Raw genomic sequence first — 24,073 nt, 5'->3', positions numbered from 1 at the left:
CACTCTGCTAGAGACTACGCAGTGTTGGGGTTCCTGAAACCTTTATAGCTAAAAGACTACCACAAATTCAGACACACAGTGAAGTTCCTGCAGCGAAGAAGCTCTGATCTGGAGCTTGAGAGCATCACAAGACAAAAGCAGATGAGATGCTGTATTATCTGGCACCTGCTGTTTTGCAGACAGATGTGCTCACTGACCGCATACGCTTAGATTACTGGATGATTTTACTGGACCATGTGAGCTGAGCTAGCATTTGCCTTCGTATGTCGTTTCATCTCTCCTCCCATTTGCTGCCAGTGCTGCTGCCTTGTGACTGTCCAGTGTCAGCGTGTCAGCGTGGGAACTTCTGTTTAAGGTAGGCTTGCATTTTCTTCTCTTTGAATAGTCAGATTGTGGCTGCCTGGGAAGTGCAGGAATAGCAGCGGTTGCTCTGAACAGGAAAAAGCAGGGGCAGAGGAGAAGAGGTAGAAATAAATTTTAACTGCTCCTGTGTTCAGACTCTGCTTTCTCTTTCCCTCTGTTATACAGTGCATAGAATCATGGAATAGTTAGGGTTGGAAAGGACTTCAAGATCATCGAGTTCCAAACCCTCCCTCTGCCATGGGCAGGGACACCTCACACTAAACTATGTTACTGAAGGCTCTGTCCAACCTGGCCTTGAACACCGCCAGGGATGGAGCATTCACAACCTCCCTGGGCAACCCATTCCAGTGCCTCACCACCCTTACAGTAAAGAATTTCTTCCTTATATTCTATCTAAACTTCCCCTTTTAAGTTGTAACCCATTACCCCTTGTTCTATCACTACAGTCTCTAATGAAGAGTCCTTCCCCAGCATCCCTATAGGCCCCCTTCAGATACTGGAAGGCTGCTATGTGGTCTCCACACAGCCTTCTCTTCTCCAGGCTGAGCAGCCCCAACTTTCTCAGCCTATCTTCATACAGGAAGTGCTCCAGTCCCCTGATCATCCTTGTGGCCCTTCTCTGGCCTTTTCCAACAGTTCCATGTCCTTTCTGTGTTGAGGACACCAGAACTGCACACAATACTCCAAGTAAGATTTCACAAGGGCAGAGTAGAGGGCAGGATCACCTCCTTCAACCTGCTGGTCACGCTCCTCTTGATGCAGCGCAGGATATGGTTGGCTTTCTGGGCTGTGAGCACATACATATCTTCCAGCTCAGGAGGGGCATGTGAGTAAGGCATGTGCTAGAGAAGACTGCTGCCAGGCAGGGCTGCTCTGAGAGAAGAGTTTTAGGGAGACTGTGCGCACTGCATGACATCCCAGATCAGCATAAGATCAAAGAAGTTCCATCTTGTTGTGAGGAGATGTGGGTAATGAGGATGTCCTTTTCTTAGGCACAGAACAGTGGGCTGTGGCTACCTGCACTTCCTAACCAGAAAAACTACACTGAGGAGAATAGCTCGTAATAGCTTGGCTGGGATTTTAACATTAGTGCCAGTACAGACTGACAGCTTTGCATGTGAGGGTCACGAAAAAGAATGTCATGATACAGACAGTTTAGTCCTAATAATAGAATAGAAAATGCCGAGTGACCCCAAATTGACATAAAAAGCATGATGTTTGTCACTACTGACTGAGGCCAAACAAGAACTAAAAACTGATGCTCAAAGGCTGTGCATCTTGCTTTTTAAGTTAGCTAACAAATTAGCTGAAACCAATTATTTTTATTTATTAAGACCAGAAGTTTACTGAATATGAACTATATTCCCAAGATGCTATCTTTGTGGTATGGAAAGGTCTGTTCCCATTTATCCACAGTGAAGCCATTTCAATCGCCAGTCCTACTGGGGAGTGTGTTTGCACTACAGGAGCCACACCTGTAATGCTGACAGAATGTAGAGAAACATGCTCCTCTCATGTTATAACAAGAATTGCTACAATGCAGGTCCAGGGAACAATAGAAAGGAGAGGCATCACAAGCATCAATCATCTATAATTTTAGTTCTACCAGCACAGACCCCTCTTACACAGCCTCTGTCAAGTAGCATGGTAAATTTGATCTGCTATCATCATTTTGTCCAGTAGCTCTGTTTTTCCACCCGAAATATGCTGAGGTCCAATACAATCCACAGCAGGAGATCCTATGGGCATCACAAGGTCTCCTGGACCTTGCTGCTCTTTCACAGACACTTGCCATAATATAGCTCAGATTTACATCTTGATTTGGTTGCTCCTTGCATCTAAACTTCAGATGAGTCTGCAAAACTGACGCTTCACTAATACCTGAGAGTTTTTCTGTTGAAGTGGCTCATGTGAATTGCACACTCTGTTTCTTTATTCCACTGATGTTTTATTTCCCTTTTTCCTTTTTTTCTTCTTTTTTTTTTCTGTGTGCGTGTGCAATATCTGCCTCTAATCCAAGGCATTGATCTTATCTTACAAAAAGCAGCACAAGGCAGAACTAGTAAAAAACCCCAAACCACAAAACCTCAAACATTTTGAGAGCTTTGTTTTCCACAGCAATCGTTTGAATGTATGAATATTGTCCAGGGCATTTAGATGCCTTGGAAACTGCTGCTATACAGCTAGGAAAACTTTTAAGAACTTAAATATATATATAAAAGATACATATATGTACACACGCACATATATATGCACACACATATATATGTACCTAAGGAGGCTGTTTTCTCTGAGGTGTTGAAGTTTGCTTTACTAGCATGGTTCATAGCAAACAAGTAAGTTACATCATCAACAAGAAAATAAGATCATTTGCATGTATTCAGGTTTTTAAATACAAACTATTCTAGAGAATCGAGGCACCAGGATGAAGAAGTGGCAGCAAGCATGCAGCCTTCTTTCCCTAAAGTCTAGCAATTCCAAAGGATCATGTTTAGTCTGGAGAGCTGCAAGGATCTTGCAGTAATGTCTGTGCAAGAACATCCAAACAAAACCACAATGAAGCACACTGAGGAAAAGTTAAAATCTTGCATTTCATTGTTATGATGAGCTGGCCTATCTCTTCTTTTCTGAATATATATGTAGTGCATATATATATATCGGTTTTATATACATTTAAAGTTCTTAAAGATTGTCCTAGCTGTGTAGCAGTTTAAACAGTGTCTAAAATGGTTTTAAAAGCATCTGGGCAGACATTTTCAAATGCATCTAAGTGCCCTGGACAATATCAGCCTTTGGTGCTCTGGAAAATCTACGTGTGGTCTCTGCCCTAACACTCCCCCAAGGAAATCCTGACTCCTGTAGAAATGTTGGCACCTGCCTCTGCCTCTGGTTTTCTTTCTTCCCCCATTTTCCTTCCAGCTGGATGGAGGTCTCATATTAAGACCATGGCACAGGGGAAGAAATGGTCTTGCAGCTAGCTGACACAGTGAGCAGGTCGGAAGATGCTGAACTTAATCTATATTGTGCACAGAGGACAGCAAGCTCCTGCTGGCCTTATAGTCAGCTGTGTTCATGGCAGTTTGTGTTACTGAGGTGTGAGGTGAGGGAGTGTTTTTCACTCCTGGCTATAATTCACTGTAACAATCAAATTAGGAAGAAGCAGTGTTTTGAAGCACTCTGGACAACTCTGCGCTCCCCAGGACAGCATTCACCAGTAACTGAGCTGGGAGATGTTTTCCCCTCATGGCAGTGTTTGATGTGCATTTCTTTGCTAGACTTGGTTAATGGTCTCATTAACCATTAACCTGCTCATTAAGCATTAACCTGCTCATCTCTCTGAATCCTCATTTAACAATCCATAATGTTGGGCTGTGGCAGCATTTTCCAGGTGATTTCTCAGCAGAATCAGGTGGGTCTTTGTTACTCCCTGGAACTTTGCACACCTCTGTTCAGGCCCCTCAGCTCCATCTGAGATATCCTCCTTCCGAAGGCACTGGTGTCCACGAGGAAGGCGGCTGTGACCACAGCCAATCCCTACCTGTCCCTGATGATTCTCGGGTGAGGGGTGGCTCTGCTGCTCACTGTCTCTGGGTTAGCCTAACTGCAAGGTCTTTCCTGCACCAGTGCCCATCTTGGGGGACGTTCTGGCCACAAACCCTTAAATAACTTCTTCAGTGCTCCTCTCCTCATTACAGCTTATGACTGTACCTGACAGGCTGAAGTCATTGCCTTCAGCCTTCAATCTCTTCGAACAGAGAATCCTGGAGACTGTTTGGAGCCATGATGGGAGGAAAATACAGCTTCTGGGAGAGACCTGCCAGCACCTGAGGTGACTTGTCTGCATGAGTTGGAAAGTAGGTGATGGTATTTCTGATTCTGTAACATGCTGGACTACCCAGTCAAAACATTTACAGGCATAACCTCAGATCATCTGATACTGACTTATCATTACTTCAAATTGGAGCAAAAATACATGATGTTGAAAAAGGTTTATATGCCCCAAATGTGCTGCCTCATGGCAGGAGATCCAGATGAACAGATGCACAGTTGGAAAAGAGAGAGCTACAGGCATTTCACTTTAGTCAGAGCCATGCCACAAGCTTTCATTGCATAAGTATGTTGTTATACCGAATGCATGCATGGCTCTTAGAAACAAAAATTATTCATCAGAAAGCCTAAGGTTAGCTTAAGTAGTTTAAATAGCAGGTTTTGCTAACCCAGTTCCTTTTGGTGGTGTAAGCCTGGAGCTCATCACGACTCATCCATGACACTTGGCAGAAACTATATGGCAGATTTTGGATTTACAAATAAAGAAAACATGACTGTGAATAATGATGGCTCTGATATAACTCAGAGGCTAAAAAGATTCTCCTGCTTCTTAGATGTGATTGTGTTGGTGGCCTTACATGGTAGCAGAGTGTGCTGAACAGGCCTTTTTGTAATTCTGAAGCAGTGATGACTGATACACTTGGGTGGTTAAAAAAGTTCCTGTAAGGAAAAGGAAAGAAAAAAAGAAAGAATTATAAACCAGGCAAATATGAGGGTTTCCTGACATGAGGTGCACACTCAGGAACTTTTACAGCTATATAATACATGCAGGGAGAGAGGTCAGAAAGCAGTTAAGAGCTTATCTGTAAATTGAATTCAGAGACACTGAAATATATACTGCTGGCTGTTCACTGCTTAGCCAGTAATTATGCAATATGTCTGTTTGATCTTCAGGGTGTTGTGGAGCAGCTTCTGCCTGCACATTGTTTGCTACTTATGCTGCTTCCACATCAATGATGACTACGAAACTATTAGTGTTGAAAGTGAAGACAGCAGCTGCATGCTACGCATCAGATGGATACTTCTATTCTCAAGCAGAAAACAAGAGCAGCCAGCAGAACAAACTGTGGTGTCTGATTTGACCTCTTTGCAATACTTCAAGTAAGACTGTTTTTCTCATGGTTCTGAGCAGCAATGGGTAGACTCAGGTATTGCTTCTTTGCTCTTCTAATTTTGAGTGTTTTGCTTCCAATTCTTTTTTATGCTGTTAATTTGCACACACAAAAATCTCTTTGGAGGCTGAACTTCTCAGTGAATTCAACATTAGCAGAAGCCTGCAAAGCACTGATTGAAGACAAGGTGCCCTTTATGAAGGAAAATGCTTTAGAAACTTCATCCAGAGAATCCAGTTGCACAGAGTACATCACCCGGAATCACTACATCACCCGCACCCTCTCGGCTGAAGAGGCCGCCTTCCCCATTGCCTACATTATGACCCTGCACAAGGAGTTCAAGACCTTTGAGCGGCTCTTCAGGGCAGTGTACATGCCCCAGAACATCTACTGCATCCATGTGGATGCCAAGGCACCTGCCCACTTCCATCGGGCAGTGCAGCGCCTGCTGGGCTGCTTCCCCAACACCTTCTTCGCCTCCCAGGCAGAGCAGGTGGTCTACGGCGGCATCTCCCGCCTGCGGGCTGACCTCCACTGCATGAGAGACCTGCTGGCCTCAAGCGTGCCCTGGCGCTACGTGCTGAACACCTGCGGCCAGGACTTCCCCTTGAAGACCAACCGGGAGATCGTCCGGCTGCTGAAGGGCCTTGGGGGCAAAAATGTCACCCCCGGGGTGCTGCCACCCCCCTACATCACCTCCCGCACCAGATACGTGCACAGAGAGCAATTATACTCTCTCTTTTCTTTCATGCTTGTGACATTTGTGCGCAAGCCACCCCCTCCCCACAACCTGACCATCTACTTTGGCTCTGCGTATGTGGCCGTCACCCGCCCCTTTGTGGAGTTCGTGCTGCAGGACCAGCGTGCCATCGATCTGCTGGCGTGGTCTGAGGATACCTACAGCCCTGATGAGCACTTCTGGGTGACACTCAACAGGATCCCAGGTGAGTACTCCTTCACTTCTGCTTTCTCTAGATACACAGGTGCATGCGCAGGTATGCACATGCATGCACATTCACAAAGACATATATCCAAGGCTGATTTTCACAAAGACTAGATGAAAAATTTAATCAGATCATAACTGATAAGAAAAGGTTGGTCTATCAAATAAGCTTACTTGCCCTTTCTGTCCATTGAGGGAGAGGTGACTGAGCATTGCAAGATGTGCTTTACTGTTCTGTGCCCAAGCAGGAAGTAACTCAGAGGACTGAAGTTCAAATTGAAATCCTTGGACATTTCAGGTGTTAAACATTTTACCTGTAAAAATGGAGATGAAGAAAAGAGAAGGAATAAAGATTAAAATATGTCAGGATTGTAGGGAAAGCGTTTTTTACAAATGTCCTGGGCTCAGCAGTAGCAGTCATTTTTCTCCTTCTTAGTAGCTGGTGCAGTGCTGTGTTTTTGACTTTCAGCCTGAGAACAGTGCTGGTAACACACCAATGTTTTTAGTTGTTGCTAAGTAATGTTTACTTCTATCAAGTCTCATGCTTTCTCACTGAGGAGGGGCATGGGAAGTTGGGAGGAAGCAGAGACAGGACACCTGACCCAAACTAGCCAAAGGGGTATTCCATACCACAGCACGTCATGCCCAGTATATAAACTTGGGGCAGTTACCCAGAAGGGCTATATCGCTGCTCAGGTTGGGCTGGGTATCAGTTGGCAGGTGGTGATCTGTTGTATTCTCTTCCCTTGTTATTTCCCTTACCATTATTATTACTGGTGGTAGCAGAAGTGGTTTGTGTTATACCTTAGTTACTGGACTGTTCTTATCTCAATCCGTGGGAGTTACATCCTTTTGATTCTCCTCCCCATCCCTCAGGAGCAGTGGGGGAAGAAGTAGGGGGGAGTAAGCAAGTGGCTGCACGGTTCTCAGTTACCAGCTGGGTTTAAACTAAGACAACAAGATGTTCTTTTTTTTCTAGGAGGAATTTTATTTTTCACAAATAGAATTCAATTGCTCCCTTTCTATTACTCCAGAGCCAGAAAACAATGTGAGTTCAGGCTAGAATCTGCTTTTAGTCTTCATATGCTTTTCTGTGGGCACACACATGCCATCTCTCACATAACACCTGCAAAAAACCCCCATGTACTCATAACTACTGCTTAAACCCCACTGTGCAAGGTCAAGGATTTGTTTAGTGAAACAGAGCCAGTATTTTCATCTTCACCTTAGGTATTTACAATTAGTTTTACTTTGTTCAGATGACTAGGAAAGGGTTAGAAGATGCATAGGACTTCTCCCTCATGCACATTGATGCTTTTAGAAGCATCTGGTAGGACTTTACTGCACCCAACTCCCTAGAGCTTCACAGCAGCCCAAACCAGGGCTGTTAGGAATGGAAACAGGATAAATTTCTTCTCCTGTCATTTTTTCTTCTTTCTTTTCACTCCTTCCCTACTGAACTTGTGGGAAACAAAAACAGGGAGCATTAACAGTGGGACAGAGCATGTCTACTTTAGCCTAAGCAGTAGACTGTAGGACCATTTTGCAAGGCCAAATTATCACTTAACTGTGAGAATAGTGTTTGCTCTTGTCATAACTATTCTACAACTGGCATGCACGAGATGCACAAATGATTACTGTTTGAGATATTTATGGTATAATCATCATCAGATACTATTTGTAGTTAGATGACTTTTCCAAGAAGCTGGGTGTTGTGATCTTATTATAGTCTATTGCCTCAGAAGCAATAAACCTGGAACCAGATATGTTATCCACAAACAGAAAGCTTTAGGTGGTTGCCATTTGTTGCACTGCACTTTGTAGCTTACATAGGCTGCATATTTCGTTGTATATTTCTATGATTACCACTGTATGCATTCCAGTATGGCACACTGCATGACAGTTTTTGTGCTTTTTCTCTTTGCATTCATAAGATGTAACATTTCCACAGCAGATATGTTTCCTTCTTCTTCTTTGTTTTCTCTGTCATTACATTAGTGTGTCTGGTCAAAAGTGGCCATGCAGCTCTCGCAGATGTACTCAGGGGCTGCTATTGTCCACAATTTTGAATCCAAACTTGTAAGCATAGAACAGGGTGTCACTCACCTGGATGTATCCAAGACAGATCCAGGCTCTGGGATGTGAAGTCACCCCTCTCAATGCACTGGGTGTTAGACTGAGACTCAGTTCCTGGCTCTAACAAAGCCTCTTATCCAAGTTTGACCAGGTCACTTCCTTTCAGCTTTTCAGGCATATTAGAGGCAGATAATGGTGTGAGGCAGTTGTCCAGCTGTTAGAACAAATAGTTGGAGGCCTCCAGGCAAGCAAAGAGATCATTTAAGGACCAGTTTGGATGGACAGTGTATCACAAAAAAAACTAAACCAAACAGATTTGATATTTTGGACTGTCACAATATTCTCAATTCAGATAAAAGATTTAAAAAGACTGTTTGATTCCCAAATCTCAAAATAGCACGCTTATTATCCAGAGACATGCAATGAAGACCAAGATATTTTTTTTTTAGCCCCCTAAAGCTAAAGTCTTTCAATTCCCATTCAGTTGGTTTTCAAATAACAGTCTTAACTTATCTTTGGTGTTTCTCTCAGGCCACTTATCTCCCACATAAATTCTGTGTGACAGAAAATTCTTGAAAGTCACTTTTCAGATAAGGAAGAGAAGCATGAGGAAAATAAGGGAAAGTATTTGCAAAGTATGTAGGCTTGAAGTGACTGGCCCTGAATTATTTTCTTCAGGTCTCACATGAAACAAGCACCGCTACAGTGCAGGTTAGTTGCTACTTCCCAGGCCAGCAGCATAACCACGGGGCCACCTTTCCCCTCTCTGTTTACATACAGCAGAAAGATTCTGGTTGCTGTGGGAGGTGTGTATCCAGAGTTAATGATATTTAGTCCTTCAGGGTCAGTTTTTACTGGAACCTCTTCCAAGCCAAACTCCTGTCCCCACTTTCATGTGGCAAAGTCACAGCATATGCTTGACTTGGGATATAGGCAGTCCTAAATGATAATCCCTCAGGTTACACACCAATATGTACATTGACATACACATATGCTGGTCCATTAGTAACTTACACACTGTTCAGTGGGAAAATAAAGGTCAGAAGGAGTAATAGAAGCACTTCTTATTCAGAGGCACCAACATGCTGTTAGAAGGGAGGTCACTCCTATTATTTCCCTTTCACAGAAGCAGGAAGAAAAGGATGAAATTATATTCCTAATGTCTTAAACTAGACCATGGGCAAAGCCAGCACTGGAGCACTGATACATAACTCCCACTCTAACACACTGGATTAAACTCTTTTATCTTCAGAATTGGCTCACTTGAAGAATAACAGCGCATGGTTGCACTGTCACCTTTGCATCAGTCCCATTTCTTTACTAAGGGTGTGGGTGCACAAGACTGCTGAGCACTAAAAGCTCATTGTTCCCAAAACAGGAAATTTTCTCCTTATTCCTTCCTACTTCCTCCTGCCTACCAGACCTCTGCTAGGATCTTTGCCAGTTTAAGTCACCTAATCTGAAGAAAAAAGCAATGTACTTTCCTCAATCTGTGAATTTAAATGGTTTGGTGAAGATTATGGCCAGCACTGAAGCGTGAGTTAAAGCTGGGGCATGAATTAAAGCTGGGGGTGAACATGCAGATGTGAGAAATGGGAGAGGAAAATGAGAAGGAGAGGAGGAACAGGAGTCAGACCTTCCCCTTTCAGTGCTGGTGAGCCATGAGCCCAGCTTATGCCACTTTCTACAATGCCGCCTGCATACGGGCATTTTATAACATCTGAGCTTGGAAGGGTAGGGCAGAAATATTTAAAGGCATTGTGTATGCTTAGTTGTTATCAACAGTTTTGGTACAATTTCCATCCTAGTGCAGATGAGATGTATTTGGGAAATGCAACACTGCTAGTTGAACATATTTTTGCTATTGCATTTAAGACAAATTTCTAGGAAATGATGATATGGAGATACAAACTTTACAGTCCCATGGGTTATATCACTCTTACAAACTTTGTTTAAAACTCACATGCGCAGGTCTGTGTTCTAAAGCTGTTACCTATAGTAAGTTCTCTCACATTGATTCCAATAAAACAAATCATAGCTTTGCTTTAATCTGCAAGTTTATACTATGCACACCCTCCAACTGACAAGTAAGCTATAAGGAAATATTCAAGGGTGCATCCTCAAAGCCAAAACAAATATGTTAAGAGGGCCAGCCCACAGTCTGATGAGCAAATGTCATCTGCATGCCACAGGTAGCTTACTGCAATACCCTATAAAAATGGCATCAGTTTCTACTTCAACCTTTCTGTTAGGTGCTGCTGGCACCAGGTTCTGGACTAATACCAGCCTGGAAAGCATAAAAGAGTTTATCTCTAAGCACTCCTGCCCTGAATCACTACACAGTGCTGTAAGTGACTGTGCTGGCAGGGCTGAAGGGGCTTGGTAGTTATGGGAATGACCAGCCAGGGTGTTCAGGGATAGGGAATAAATCACCAGAGATCAGCAGTACGAATTTAGGTAAGAAGCTCATCTCCCAGAGTACTTCAACCACCATCCTCATCCCTTCTCTTAAACCTATGGCTGAATGAACTTGTGCATAAGCAAAGTAAGTCTCTTTCCTAGTCTCCTGCACTTGTTTTCCAAGTTTCTTGTTCAGGTTTCATGTTTAGGAATTTCTCCCAAATTCAGGTGTGTGAGAAAGTCCTTTTATCCAGACCCTTTCCAGAGTCCCTCTTGACAGCTTCTTAGCAAGTTGGCTTCTGTCTGTTCTGCCCTGTTACAAAGAGACAAGAATTGTTACCGCAGCCTGGGAAACATACTCAAGGCATTGTCTCTTACCTACTTTAACAGGGTATGTGCAACAGCTGCTGCTGTTGTGGTTGGGACAGACGTGTTTTAATAGTTGTCATCTTTAGCTTCAAAACTTAGCTAGCATTCATGGAGATGCCGTACCACTGAAGAAGCAAGCGAAGTCTTAGCTATGTAGTCATGAAAAGATGCTGGCAGCTCATCCTCTTCTCCAGAGGGCCTCTGCCCAGAGCCAGCCCCAAAGCTCATTTCACTAGCAAATGTGAAGGTCCTCTCCACTCACAGTGGCAGGAGTTGCTACATTTGGGGCTACAGCTACAGATGGGTTTAGAAGTGAACGGCAGGCAAGACTCAAGAAGCTCAGTGAAGAAGCAGAGAAGTTTGGAAACAACTCTTCTTGAAGCACACTGGATGGGCACAGTGGAGTGTTATATTGTAATATCCAAATTGGCCAAATGCGACAAGCAGTCTAGGCATAAGAAATCCAGCCATAACCAGGGGAAATAGGGCTTTGCACCTGCATTCTAATGCTTTTGGGGAAGGATTATTCCCAGCAGGGTGCTGCTCCCCCAGGGTTCACTGTATGGCTCCACAGAAATCGCATCAGCGCAACTTAGGGTCCTGTGCAGAGCCACGAACAGGAGGAGTAAGAACTTCAGGAATATGCTTCATGTGGCATTGTCACTGAGGGAAATGATGAGGAATCACCACCACACAACTAGCTGGTGTGTCTCCAGAAGGCACTGTGTTGCTGCACAGACAGAGCATGGCATTCTGGAGGCAGGCTTTGCACAGGCAAGTTTGATTTGCTGATTGTGGCTATACAATTAATGTTGTAGTTGGGAGCAGAGGTTTGCTTCTGAAGTCTCTTCCATCCAACTGTTCTTTCCTGTGGCACACTAGTTTTATAAAGACAATGATCATAGTTCATGAGGGCCAGATTCCTTCTCTGGTGGAAGCAAACCAGAAGATGTACATTAGTGCACATCTGGTGCACTACAGCAGCTACGGGGAACACAGGAATCCCAACAGGGGAACAGTCCCACCACTGCCAAGCATAGCACTGGTCCTAAAGTGCACACCAGGAAGTATGTGCCAGTAGAAGGCTCCAAAATATAAAGGGCTTACATTGCTTAAATAGCTAGGTGAATGCCTGCTTCAACATTCTTTCCTTGCTCTCTGTTTCTTACCAGTTCCCCCATGCTGAACTTCACCTGTTTTTCAATGCTATGCTTTTCTATTGCCTTCCTTCCCTGATGGTAAGTGAAAAAGACTGCATGTCCTGGCACTCATCCAGGATCCTTGTTCCTGGATACCCCAAAAAATCCCTGCATGAGAACATTCACATCCATACACACTGCTTTTTCTGTCACCCAAAGTCCAGCATCGAAAACTTCATCCCACTACCCATATCTCCAACTATGGCATACAGCAGGGAAGTGTGGGGACACATTAGGCTATTGGGGCATCAGCCTTTGTTTTGTGAAGATGAAATGAGTATTGCTAGTCCTAATATAGGAGCTGTTGCAATCCCCTCAAGGTACGAGCTGCAAGAGAAAATCTGCATGTTAACAACTGGCTGTTACAAAAATCACTAACTCATTGCCTGCCCTGTAAGAGTTCTCAGTTATGTTCTGGCAACTGAGCAAGGCTGCAGACACATCCTGGCCTGCTACAGCAGCCTTTCTAAGCTTCCATGGAAAGACCCTAACATGTGATTCCTTTCTCTCCCTCAAAAAGCTGTGATGTAGCAATGGTGCCATGGTCAGCAATTCTTTGCTTCCTGTCACTGCAGAGTGCAACAGCAACAAGTTTGGGGTGATTTGCCCTTACATGGAGTGCAAGGTGATTAGCAGCTATGCAGCCATTAGCCACAGCAACACACCTCTCTTCCCTGCTCTCATTCTGGCTGGCACAAAATTCATCCAGTTACTCATGGACAGGATGGTCCCACCTCTGGAACTTGCCTTGATCATGCACATCCCTTTCATACACAGAAATCATGAGTGGTGCTTGGCAGTCATTTGGTGTAAGGGAAACTGGGGATTTGCAGAGAAAGTGCCAGGACATAAGCACTTTTATTCCTGGTTTCTGGAAGAAGCCTGCAGAATGGTGATCAGCTGTGGGTCATCTGTCCCAGAGGAAGGGAAGGGGAAAGGAGCATAAGCCATACAAGCCACAAACCCAGAACATTCTCTGGTCTGAATGGGCGGATCACAGGGCCTCCAGCAGCTTCCTGTCAAGTATGGGGGACTGGAAACATCAGCAACTTCAACCTGGTATCTTTGAGTGATTCTTTCCCCTTGTTGCAGCTAACATGACAGAAATTGGGACTCCATGGAAGATGATGTTGCATTCTGGCTTGTTCTTACTTTTCTAAGGATTCACCTAGATGTATGCTAACCACGATTTTAAGTGGTTTTGGTATAGTTACGTATTGTGTCTGTCTAAGTGCAAAGGGTCAGACTCACCTCAGCTCTCTCCAAGGAGCATGAAGGTTGTGAATGTATTCACTTATTTTGTCAGTGATGGGTAGTTTGTTTGTGAGTGTTAAACCACCCCCAAACTTTGAAAGTCTATCTGCACCATCCTGATGGCAATTCCTCATTTGGGAGCTGAGTGATAGACAGAAAAATAAGGAAGACAGTTGGCATACAGTATGTCTCAGGTAACAGCAGGCATGTGGAGGGTAATACTGTCAGTCAAGCTAGTAAAGAGAGATTGGAGTTGTCTTTGTTAAAATTTCACTGCAGTTCATCTGAAGCAGTAGCTTTACATCCACACAAGAGCTGGTGGCTCTCAAGGAACATCTCATTCACATCCCTTGGATGTAGGAGTGAGATACAAGAATATTACTAGAAAATTCTGAGCAGCGCTGCTAGAACGCTAATCAGTCACATTAGCCAATTCCTTATTTTTAAGTTTTTATAAAGCCATTTGCTTGTACAAACAGACCTGTGTGTTTTCCAGACAATTTAGCTTGCACTGAGCTTCTCACTGCAGCAACTTCACAATTCAGAGCTGCTTTGGTACCTCTCCATCCCACTGTTGTTTGTAGGCAGCCTCTTGGACAGCCTTCTCTGCAATGCAAGCATCATACTAATAAGCACTACAGTAATTCTGTGCTGCCTATTAAAATTGTTCTTTTTCCTTAGCTTAGTGCCCACCTTTCAACAGACAGACAGACAGTGACGCAGAAGCTTTTTGATGATTCCAGACAATGATGCTGGTTGAATAAGACATGCTCTAGAAAAGATGTATTTTGTACCTATGTCTGCAGTGTTACTCATATTACTAATCCTTATTGTCTTGATCATATTTTCCATTATTTTAATGAGTCTTCTTTATTGAGCAAGAACTTCTCATAGGAATAAGGCATAAAAAAAAAAGGGGGATTTTCCTGTGGCTGAGTCTCATGCCCACAAAGCTGGTGAAATCTCATGATCAAAACCTCCTTAAGGGAAGGTGTTGCAACACAATCGCATCAGTCACAAAGCCACCATCTTCATGGCAGAATTTCCTGAAAAATTACTTTTGTCCTCTATCTACCATTCAGGTAGCTCATAATTCATCTGAAAAAAACCCCCATCTTAAACTTGGGTTTGGTCTCTGTGCAATCTGCAGTCACTGGAATTCAAGTGCTACTTTCAGTAGGAGCAATACCTTGTTTCACAACCAGTTGTTTGCTTCTCGGTAAAACACTACTTAGTGATGATGGGATAAGGAAGGGTATATCTTCAAGAAGTCTTTTTGAAAAGCCTGTAATAGCTAATAAATGGCCTTGTGTTCCTTTGCTTGATTCTCCTTTATCTTTAAAACTATCACACATAGGCTTCAAGCAGCACAACTCCTAGAAGAAGAGAATCAGATTACAGTAATTTAAGGAAGAATTTCTTTCTTTCTAAATTCTGGCATCAGGTGATGTTTGTCACAGTTCATGCATGCAACCAACTAAATGTCAGTCCAGTTGCAGTAACAGAGACTTTTCTTGATGTTCCCAGATACTAAGTTGACAACAGCCCTCATATTTGTTTTGGGGGGGAACTCCCGTCAGGCCACCTGAACCTGTTGCCTCCTTTCATCTACAAGCAAATTCATCTGACCACACCTAAAGCTACATTGCACTTGCTGAGATACAAACCCTCCTGCCAGCACCCTGCCTGAGCAGCCAGGGTGGAAGTTGCCAGAACCATGCCTGAATGGGTGCTGGGGTGGGCACTGGTGTTTCCTGCACAGCAACTCTTCTGTCTCTGTCCTTGGTGCCCAGCATGTCCCCACAGGTCCAGCTCACTCCTGCTCTGGGAAGTAGGTGTTTCCTGATCAGCCCTGTAGATTTCAGCTGCTCTGATGCAGGACTACCCTGCCAAAGACACTAGTTTATGGATCACTAACAACTCAGAAAAACGTCCTTCAAAACACATCATCAAATAAATGTACTAGAACTGAGACTCTTTCATTGCTATCCATCAGACGATTCAAGACATGAGGTGCAGTTTAGCCCTCTTATGACTGTCAACAGCCTGATGGCATTGCCCTAATTCAGATGGCTGTCTTGAAAGTAGCTTTAAATAACTTCCCCTCTCTCTGCCCCCCCCCCCCCAAGTTTTATTTCCTTCTCTCCAGGTTCTAAGGTCTGCTTTAAAGTCTGATAATCTTGAGTTTATATTAGTTAACCCCTTGTCCCTCCATGCGCATACTTTTGCATTAACATACCCCACTGAAATGAAAATTTATGGCGTCAAAATACAAAATTAAGCTTCTGTACATTTTTAAGGAGTGATGGTTTTTATTTTCTCCACTGATTCAATCTTGAAAGAAAATCTCTTCTTTTGAGGACTCCCCCGTATCTTTAGCAGGCACCTCCCTCCCATGAACAGGTGGGAGAACTTGTCTCACAGGACAAGCAAGAAGACAGATAAACCATGATTTCAGAACAAACCGTTCTTGCGTACTGCCTTGTGAGCCCAGTCAGAGAAAGTCTTGTTGCCATACAGGGTTAAGAGGTGATTGTTTCCATCCTATATGCATTTGCTCATCAGCTTCTCTCCACCCTCCTAACACTGACAGTTTAACTTCTTTGACTGCAGTTCTGCAAGATGACAACTGAAAACAAAACAAATCAAAACAAACCTAATTTACTGTTGGAGAACCTGGAAGGGACTAAAATAGTTTGGACGTAGCTGGGAGTGAAGCCCTGTGTCCATGAGCAGGACTTAATACGTACCGAGGAGTGTTGTAAGCATGGTGGCCATCACCAGAAGGTAGGGACGGCCCTCGGGGCACATGTCCTATTGCCCCCAGCACTGGCCTGAGGGCTGTGTTTGGAAATGCCATGGAGGCAGCAGGTGTCAGGAGCACCCTTGGGTGCTGGGACAGCTGCAGGCAGTGGCAAGACTGCCCTTGCCAGGGGACGGAGGTGTCTTGTGGCAGTGCTTTTGACAGGTCAGCCTTGCGCTTGTGTCCCCTCACTGTGGGACTGCTGGGAGGTGTGACCAGGCTAAGGGTGGCCTGAGGCTGGCAGTGAGGACCATGCGGTGTCAACGGGTGGTGAGACTGCTTGTGGCTGCCACAGCACTGATGGGCACTGCCATGTTGCTGTGGCATGGCAGGCAGCAAGGGGTGGGCAGTGTGGGCTCCCCTGAGGCCATGGCTCTGAAGCAGGTGTGCAGCATACTGTTGGCCAGGCAGGGCTTCCACCCGAGGTGCAGGCAGCTGCAGCCAGTGCCACGGGCAGCCTGCTGTCCCTCAGCCAAAAATCTCTTTGGAGGCTGAACTTCTCAGTGAATTCAATGTTAGCAGAAGCCTGCAAAGCACTGATTGAAGACAAGGTGCCCTTTATGAAGGAAAATGCTTTAGAAGCTTCATCCAGAGAATCCAGTTGCACAGAGTACATCACCCGGAATCACTACATCACCCGCACCCTCTCGGCTGAAGAGGCCGCCTTCCCCATTGCCTACATTATGACCCTGCACAAGGAGTCTGAGACCTTTGGGCGGCTCTTCAGGGCAGTGTACATGCCCCAGAATATCTACTGCATCCATGTGGATGCCAAGGCACCGGCCCACTTCCATCGGGCAGTGTAGTGCCTGCTGGGCTGCTTCCCAACGCCTTCTTCGCCTCCCAGGTTGTGATGGCCACCACAGCTCACATGTCCATGGAGGTGTTTCCAGCTCTTGGTGGCTCTCGTTGGTGCCCACCAGCAGGTTTTTCACCAGTCCTATTGTTTCACATGGAAAAACTTCCCAGCAGGTGAGAGCCCATGTTTGCAGTGCTAGTGGCAAGTGAGGAAGGCACACTGTGCCTCCGAGTTTGACATCCTGGACATTCATCCACTTGGCTGAGCTGTCTCCCGGAATATTAGCACCCATGACTGGGCAAGGGGCATCCTAGGAGTGGTGGGCATTGCAGTGTGACAGATTCAAGAATGATGCTGCATGCCTTCCTGCTTAGCAGCCGCTGCTGTACCCCATGAAGGCCCAGGGGTGGAGCGTGGCATCCCCTTGGCTTACACGTTCTTTGGCCATACTGTCTCACTAGTCCCACCTGCACTTCCTTATACCATCTTGCTTTTCCAAAAGCCACCAAAGGGGGTTGTGAATTTCCAGATGCCTGCATACACTGGTGGGTTCACTTATAGAGCTGAGGGTATGTGCTTGCCCACCTATACATGGACCACTGTATATGGGCCTGCATATTTCCCAAACATAAACACATGGCCCTAAAGGCCAGCAAAAGTTATGGTTGATTTCAATCAGGTCTTGCAGAATAATACTCCCAAGGGTTGTATGTACAGCATTTCAGGCAGATATCTGAAGTACAAACTCCTGTGCACCAGCTTATAAAGTGCAGGAGAAAAGCTTGAATCAGTATGTGGCACAGAAGTGTAAAGAAGTTGTCTCCTTTGATAGAGAGAGATGCCAATGAGGAAGCATAGGCTGCTTCAGGGGACTGGTGGAGACTAGCCTGTTGGCAGCTAGGTTTTAGCTGATGTGTTGCTTTGATCCTGTAATCACAGGGAGAGGACTTGGAAGGTCAAGGCAAATCAGGCAGCCTTTTATGCTGCAAGATTCCCAGCCCAATGTCAGTTTATGTTCAGTGTGTGTCACAGAAATTCCGACGCAGTGGCTCGTTTTGTGCGAGCTGCTTATGTCTGTCTTCATAATATGTGGTATCAGTGCAAGAAGGAAAGGGAGCAGGCTGTCTCTTGGGGCCAACACGTGCAGATCAGCTCTCACTTGAATTGCAATGGCAAAAACCCCAGGAAAAAGTTAGAGGAGAAACAGGTTGTGTTGCTTGTGTTCTATGAAGAGCTCCAGTGTTTTTTCCACCTCCAAGCTTCCGCTAACAAGGGAAGGCATGAAATTAAAGGCTCTGGAGGAGGTGGCCTGTCTTTCCAGTGACTCGTGTCTGTCTTCATACCCAAGCAGTGCAGTTCTGCCAGTGGCTATTTCTAAGACTTGGTGGTGGCAAACTAGTTTCTAGGACAGTGCTCAGTATGGCTGCCCATGAAGAGGCTTTTCCGCCCTCCCTGTTTTCAGGGACAAGAACAAAACTCTACTAATGGAGACAGAGTGGGAAATGAGAGCTGAATAAAAGGAGAGTGAGCAACTCATGCTGAAGTTTATATTAACTTTCACATCACCACCACTTCTCAAACAAACTATTTACACAAACAGGCCCCCAGAACAGCTTCTGAATCTGAAGTCAGTTGCTCACACAAATATTTAAAAGAAAAAGTGGTAAATTCATTTTTTTTCTCCTGTGCTGAGCCGTACTTTCCCCCCAGTCTTGAATTAACTTACAAAAATGCCTAGATTGCTCAATCTGGGAGATGGTGAATAATGTGAAGTCAGTAATTTTGTATTCCTGGAAGGCAGCGCCTTCCAGTGTTTCTGTGGATGTCCTGGGGTCATTCCTGTTTTGTCAGTCATCCTGCTGCTTCTCCACTGTGTCAGCATTTTCCAAGTCTTTCCGCACACCGCATTTACTGCCATCTGTTATGAACAGGTTTTTAATTGAGGATGGTAATACACATCGCAGGCCATTTAAAGTGTCTCTCCCCTACCATCACTTCCTCTTTTTGTCTTTTATGAAGTGTTATCTTTAGCTTAATGCTTTCTACAGAAAAATAACATTTTCTGAATTTTCCCCAGGACAAACCAACACTTTTTGGCATGTTATTTTATTTGATAACAGCCCGATATACAGAGAGGGAGAAATAAAGCAGTAAGTTCTGGTTACAGCTGCCACATATCTCTGTTTACAGCAAAGTGCTATGGTGGTTCTGCTGTTAGATCAGATGGTCTTTTTGCATCTGTTATAGAAGTTGTGACTTGGTAGTTGCAAACAACCATCCTTACTTACCAGGAACAAGCTGTTCTTAAAAACACAGAGCAAAGCAAGCAAACAGAAAAAAGCCTCTGATGCTCAATCTTTCCCCTATCCAATTTCTCAAAAAAACCCCAATCTCTCCTGACATTATACAGTGCCTTCATGGTCTCGTTTGTCCTTCACTGTGCTTCCCTTCAAGCTCACAAGCAAAATATTTGATGGGTTATGGTAACTGTGGAGGTACTGTACTTGTTGCCATCTAGGAAAGGAATAGAAATAGCACTAAATATCTACAAAACCTTGCTTTGCTTTTACATTTATGTTTTAGAAAACGCCAGGGTTAGGATGATGACACTCTCAGCTACCATTTCAGCGCTGCCGGCTTCTTGCATGTATTGCAGTCACCCGCTGAAAATGTGCTTTACAGAACGGCTGGCAAATCACCCCATTTAGGATTGTGGTTAACCAGCAAAATAAATAGCCTATATTAATCCATTCTTTAAATGAAGTTATAAAATCAGGAAGACAGGATAATTAGCCTTAAAGAGAGAGGTCAGAACTGGAGATTAAAATGTTAAACGTTTATTTTAGCTAAAATCATATGTAAAGGGCTTCGGATCCCTGTCTTTGCACAAGTCCCGTAACTCAAAAGCAGTGTTATTATGCATTTCACACAAGCGCTACAAGATTTTGTTCTCATCTCATTGTGATGAGAATGTATATATAGTATATAGAGTATGCTGGTTTTGGCTGGAAAAGAGTTAAATTTCTTCATAGTAGCTAGGATAGGTCTATGCTTTGGATTTGTGCTAGAAACAGTATTGACAATTCAGGGATGTTTTTCTCATTGCTGAGCAGTGCTACACAGAGCCTATATTCATGTGAAGCTATTATGTCTCAGTAGCCTACTGTTCAAATAGCACCTGGAGGGCACTGCTGATTGGGAAGGTGGAAAGTTACATGAGTGATTGTCCACACATGCAGTATCCTACTGAGGCTGTTGCAAAAGTGTAGTCTTATTTCTGAAGTGAAGTTTTTAGGTCTCTTGGGCTGACATCTTATTTATATCATGAAAGCTGCTTTTTGTGAAGAAGCTTGACAAAAAGGTTAGCAGCCAGGCATGTGTTGATGCATATTCCTAAGTATTTCATCCTAATTCTGTGGAGAAAGGTCGTAGAGAGTGGACGTAAGCCTGAACACACAGATGTTAAAGTGACTAATTACTTGATATTCTGTTACCTAATTGCAGGTGTCCCAGGCTCCATGCCCAACGCATCATGGGAAGGTGACTTGAAAGCAGTGAAGTGGATTGATATGGAAGAGACACATGGAGGTTGTCATGGTAATGTGTACATACTTCTCCATCACTTCTTCCTGTTCATATAGGGAAAATCACTCAACTTTTGTTCTTGTACTCCTACAGCCTTTAACCATAATGTGAGACTGTCTTTAGATAGTATTTCATGGAGAGAATATATTAAAAAGAAGTCACCTCCTTCGTAGCCTGTACGTGAATGATAGAAGCTACGTAAACAGTGAGAAAGCTGGAAAATTTTCATCATCAGGAATTTTATAGAAAATACCAGCCTTGGAAATGAGGATAAGGGCAGCTCTTAAGGCTCAAATGAGTTAGATAACTATTTTCTTGAAGACCTTGGGGGAATTTTCTCATAGCCGGGTGGGAATAGTCCGTATGTATGTCCCACACTGGGACCCAGATGTTCTAGAGCCAGCAGCAGTGTGCAGAGCAGATGTCCCATGTGAACCTGGACAAATCCCAGCTCTTAGCTGTGTACTGATGCTTGCTAGAGCCACAGCTGACAAGGAACCTAAGGAGCTGCTGGTTGACGATTATGATTGAGTTTTCAGTTTTCCTATGTCACGTTACTTTATGACATGACGTTGACAATAGATAATCTGTGGTATAGCACAATGAAATTTTCAGTCACTGGTTTCTACATTGCACACTGCTACTGCTACTTCTGACATACCCAAATGGAACAAGAAAGGGAATATCAAAATGCTAACAATACTAAATTTTGCTAACAATGTAAATTTTATTTCAAGAATTCTTAATCCATAACATAGTTATTGAGGATAAAAAATTTTAGAACTTCAGTCAGATTCAGTTATATCAGTTTCACATGGGCATAACTACATTGAAATCAGTGAAATTACGCCAATATTACTCAGAATCACCTAGTGTAAAATCTAGTATGAGTAAAAGTATCAGTTTCTCTTCACTGACAGAAGGAAATTCCCCTTTGCTGTGTCTTAGTCTTGTCTGAAAAAGAGTCTGAATTAGTAATGACTCTTTTCTGATCTGTCTCCTTATTTTGCTCTTTATTTATTCTGAAGTAACTTTCTTCATTTCATCCCATTGTTCACACTCCCATTGCACATCCAATAGACCTTTCAGCATGTTTGTTGCATTGGAGATCACTTATAGTGGCTTTGCAGATAAAGCTTTTAAAAATAATTTGGATTTTGATTCTGACATTGCTTTTTTCCTTTTTCTTTTGTCAGGCCATTATGTCAGAGGCATTTGTGTATACGGAACAGGTGACCTCAAGTGGCTTTTTAACTCCACCTGTATGTTTGCAAATAAGTTTGAGCTTAAAACGTACCCCCTGACTGTGGAGTGCCTGGAGCTGAGACATCGGCAGAGAACCTTGTCGCAGAGTGAGGTTCAGGTGGAACCCAGCTGGTATTTTTAGCTAGCAACACCCCAAACTACAACATCAGTAAGGGCAGTCAAGAGAATAGCTGCAGCAGTCTTTATTTTTGCTGTGCCAGAAGCGTAAACTCAAGAGACAGGTTTCTTTAGTATATTCTGCAGATGTAGCTCAGGTCAGCCCATCTCACACAGCCTGCAAAGCTCACCTTCCACTTAGTGCCCAGAAGCTGAAGTGCAGGAGATACAAAAAGAGACACCAGGGCAAAGGTCCTTCTTGCAGCCAGAGGAGCTTTGACCTTTTGCCATTTTTAATGGGCTGTTTTCCAGCCCCAATTTTTGTCTTGCTACACTGTCACTGCTATCTTTTTCTATAAAAATATAAACAGAGTCATGCATTCCTAGCATTTTTCCCATCTAAAAGACAAGTGTGTACATTTGGTATGCAAAAATGTAATGAGTCACAGTCAGCAAGGACTTAAAAGCAGGAGCACAACTGCTGGCTACACATACAGATACCCTGATATTTATTGCAGAGAACTGTCAGAAAGGTACTGGAAATGGAATAAAGATGCTGCACTTCCCAGAACAAGTATCTTTAAATATCTGTGGGAATGAGGTTTTTAAGAGAAAACAGCACCTTCTGCTAGATCAGTGAGTGTGGTTAGAGAAATCAGATGGGCTTTCAGACACAGGAGTTCTTTTTTTCTGTCTGAAACATGGAGGCTTGCACATTTGTCTTACTTGGCCAACTAACAGAACTGGGGAAAAACAAAAAAACTCTCTACATGCAGATTTTGGCTCATTGTTGTCCTTAAATCGTCATGTGTAAGGACACAGAGGGAGAGATGGAAGGCAGGAAAGGAAGTAGCAAGATAGATATTTTCAGGAATGAAAAAGCAGTAAGTGAACTTTGGCAGTAAGTCAGTAATTCTGCAATAAGTCAGTAATTCTGTGTCATATTTGGACATGGCATAAGCCTTCTTCTCAAGCTGACTTCCTTTCATCTTCATACAACGGTTAATGCACATGCTTAACCTCGGGGTTCACTTCCTCACAGCCCTACTTTTATTCCCCGGTAACAGCCACTAGAGGGAGGCCATTAAATATCTGAGCAGATTTTCCCTTCGAGGTCTGCATAACCCTTTAAAGCACACAAAATCTCAGCAGACCAGGCATGCCACAAATAAACAAATCAGTTCTTGGGAATGTTTTAGCATGACAAACAGAAGGTAAAAGTTATTGGTATTGGTTATGGTGTCCTAAAAAACAAAGCAAGGAAGTAAAACTATGAATGCTTCATCCTGTAATTGACGGTTGCATTTACAGGGCATGTTAGCAGTACTGTTGAGTGACAAAGCCAGCAGCATGAAGGCAGGATAAACTGAGATGCCTGAATGTAAGGAGAGAGTGTGCTGCCCTCATGTCTTTCTTCTGAACAAGAGATCGTGGCTCACAGAGTATCTCTTGTATAACAGCATCTTTATGCTGTGTATATGGTGTACCATTGCTGATCTCAGGGTCTTTTAATAAACTGGATTGCAAACTGCAGCAGTTCAGAAATGGCAACGCATCATATTTAGATGTCCTGAAGCATGGCTGGTAACCTGCAGGGAAGGTTCTCAGCAAGTAGCTTCTGCATCAGTCAGCTTCTGCAACTATAGCTGCGAACACCTAATAATGCAGATCTCTGCAGAAAAGCACGAAGAATTTACTGCAGGAGCAGAACTTTAGTGAAAATCATATTCAGTTTTTTTGGGGACAATGGAAAAGAAAAGGGATTTGCTAACTTGCTGCCATGGTGGCAGCTGAAGAGAGAAGTGCTTCAGAGGGAGTAATTCTTCTAAAGAGTGAGTTTTAGGGCAGCCAGCTCAAGAGAGGTCTCCAACTAGCTGCCATTTGCTCTAACAAGATTAATTTCCCCCAAATTGAAATATCCCAAATAAGATAAAGGCATTCTCACAATTTTATGAGAATATTTAAAATAGCAGAGAGTGC

General features: G+C 43.8%; 1 protein-coding gene across 4 annotated transcripts; it reads left to right on the top strand.

Moving 5' to 3' along the window:
• Positions 1 to 224: 224 nt before the first annotated feature.
• Positions 225 to 22,589, top strand: GCNT2 (glucosaminyl (N-acetyl) transferase 2 (I blood group)). Of its 4 annotated transcripts, none has more exons than XM_061346516.1 (5): positions 225 to 355; positions 4,119 to 4,217; positions 5,086 to 6,247; positions 20,651 to 20,743; positions 21,928 to 22,589. In XM_061346516.1, the coding sequence occupies exons 3-5, from the start codon at positions 5,326 to 5,328 to the stop codon at positions 22,116 to 22,118; spliced, it is 1,206 nt and encodes a 401-aa protein (XP_061202500.1). In that variant the 5' UTR covers positions 225 to 355; positions 4,119 to 4,217; positions 5,086 to 5,325; the 3' UTR covers positions 22,119 to 22,589. The 4 variants fall into 4 exon arrangements, with proteins under 4 accessions (XP_061202500.1, XP_061202503.1, XP_061202502.1 ...); XM_061346519.1 differs by having other exon boundaries at positions 315 to 355; positions 4,099 to 4,217; XM_061346518.1 differs by lacking the exon at positions 225 to 355 and adding an exon at positions 3,294 to 3,954.
• Positions 22,590 to 24,073: the final 1,484 nt, after the last annotated feature.

The sequence above is a fragment of the Neopsephotus bourkii genome, unplaced genomic scaffold (assembly GCF_033783945.1).
Source record: "Neopsephotus bourkii isolate Nb327-2 ecotype Australia unplaced genomic scaffold, CSIRO-AGI_Nbou_v1 NB_272, whole genome shotgun sequence".
NCBI lineage: Eukaryota > Metazoa > Chordata > Aves > Psittaciformes > Psittacidae > Neopsephotus > Neopsephotus bourkii.
This window is presented reverse-complemented; position numbering and strand designations above follow the sequence as displayed.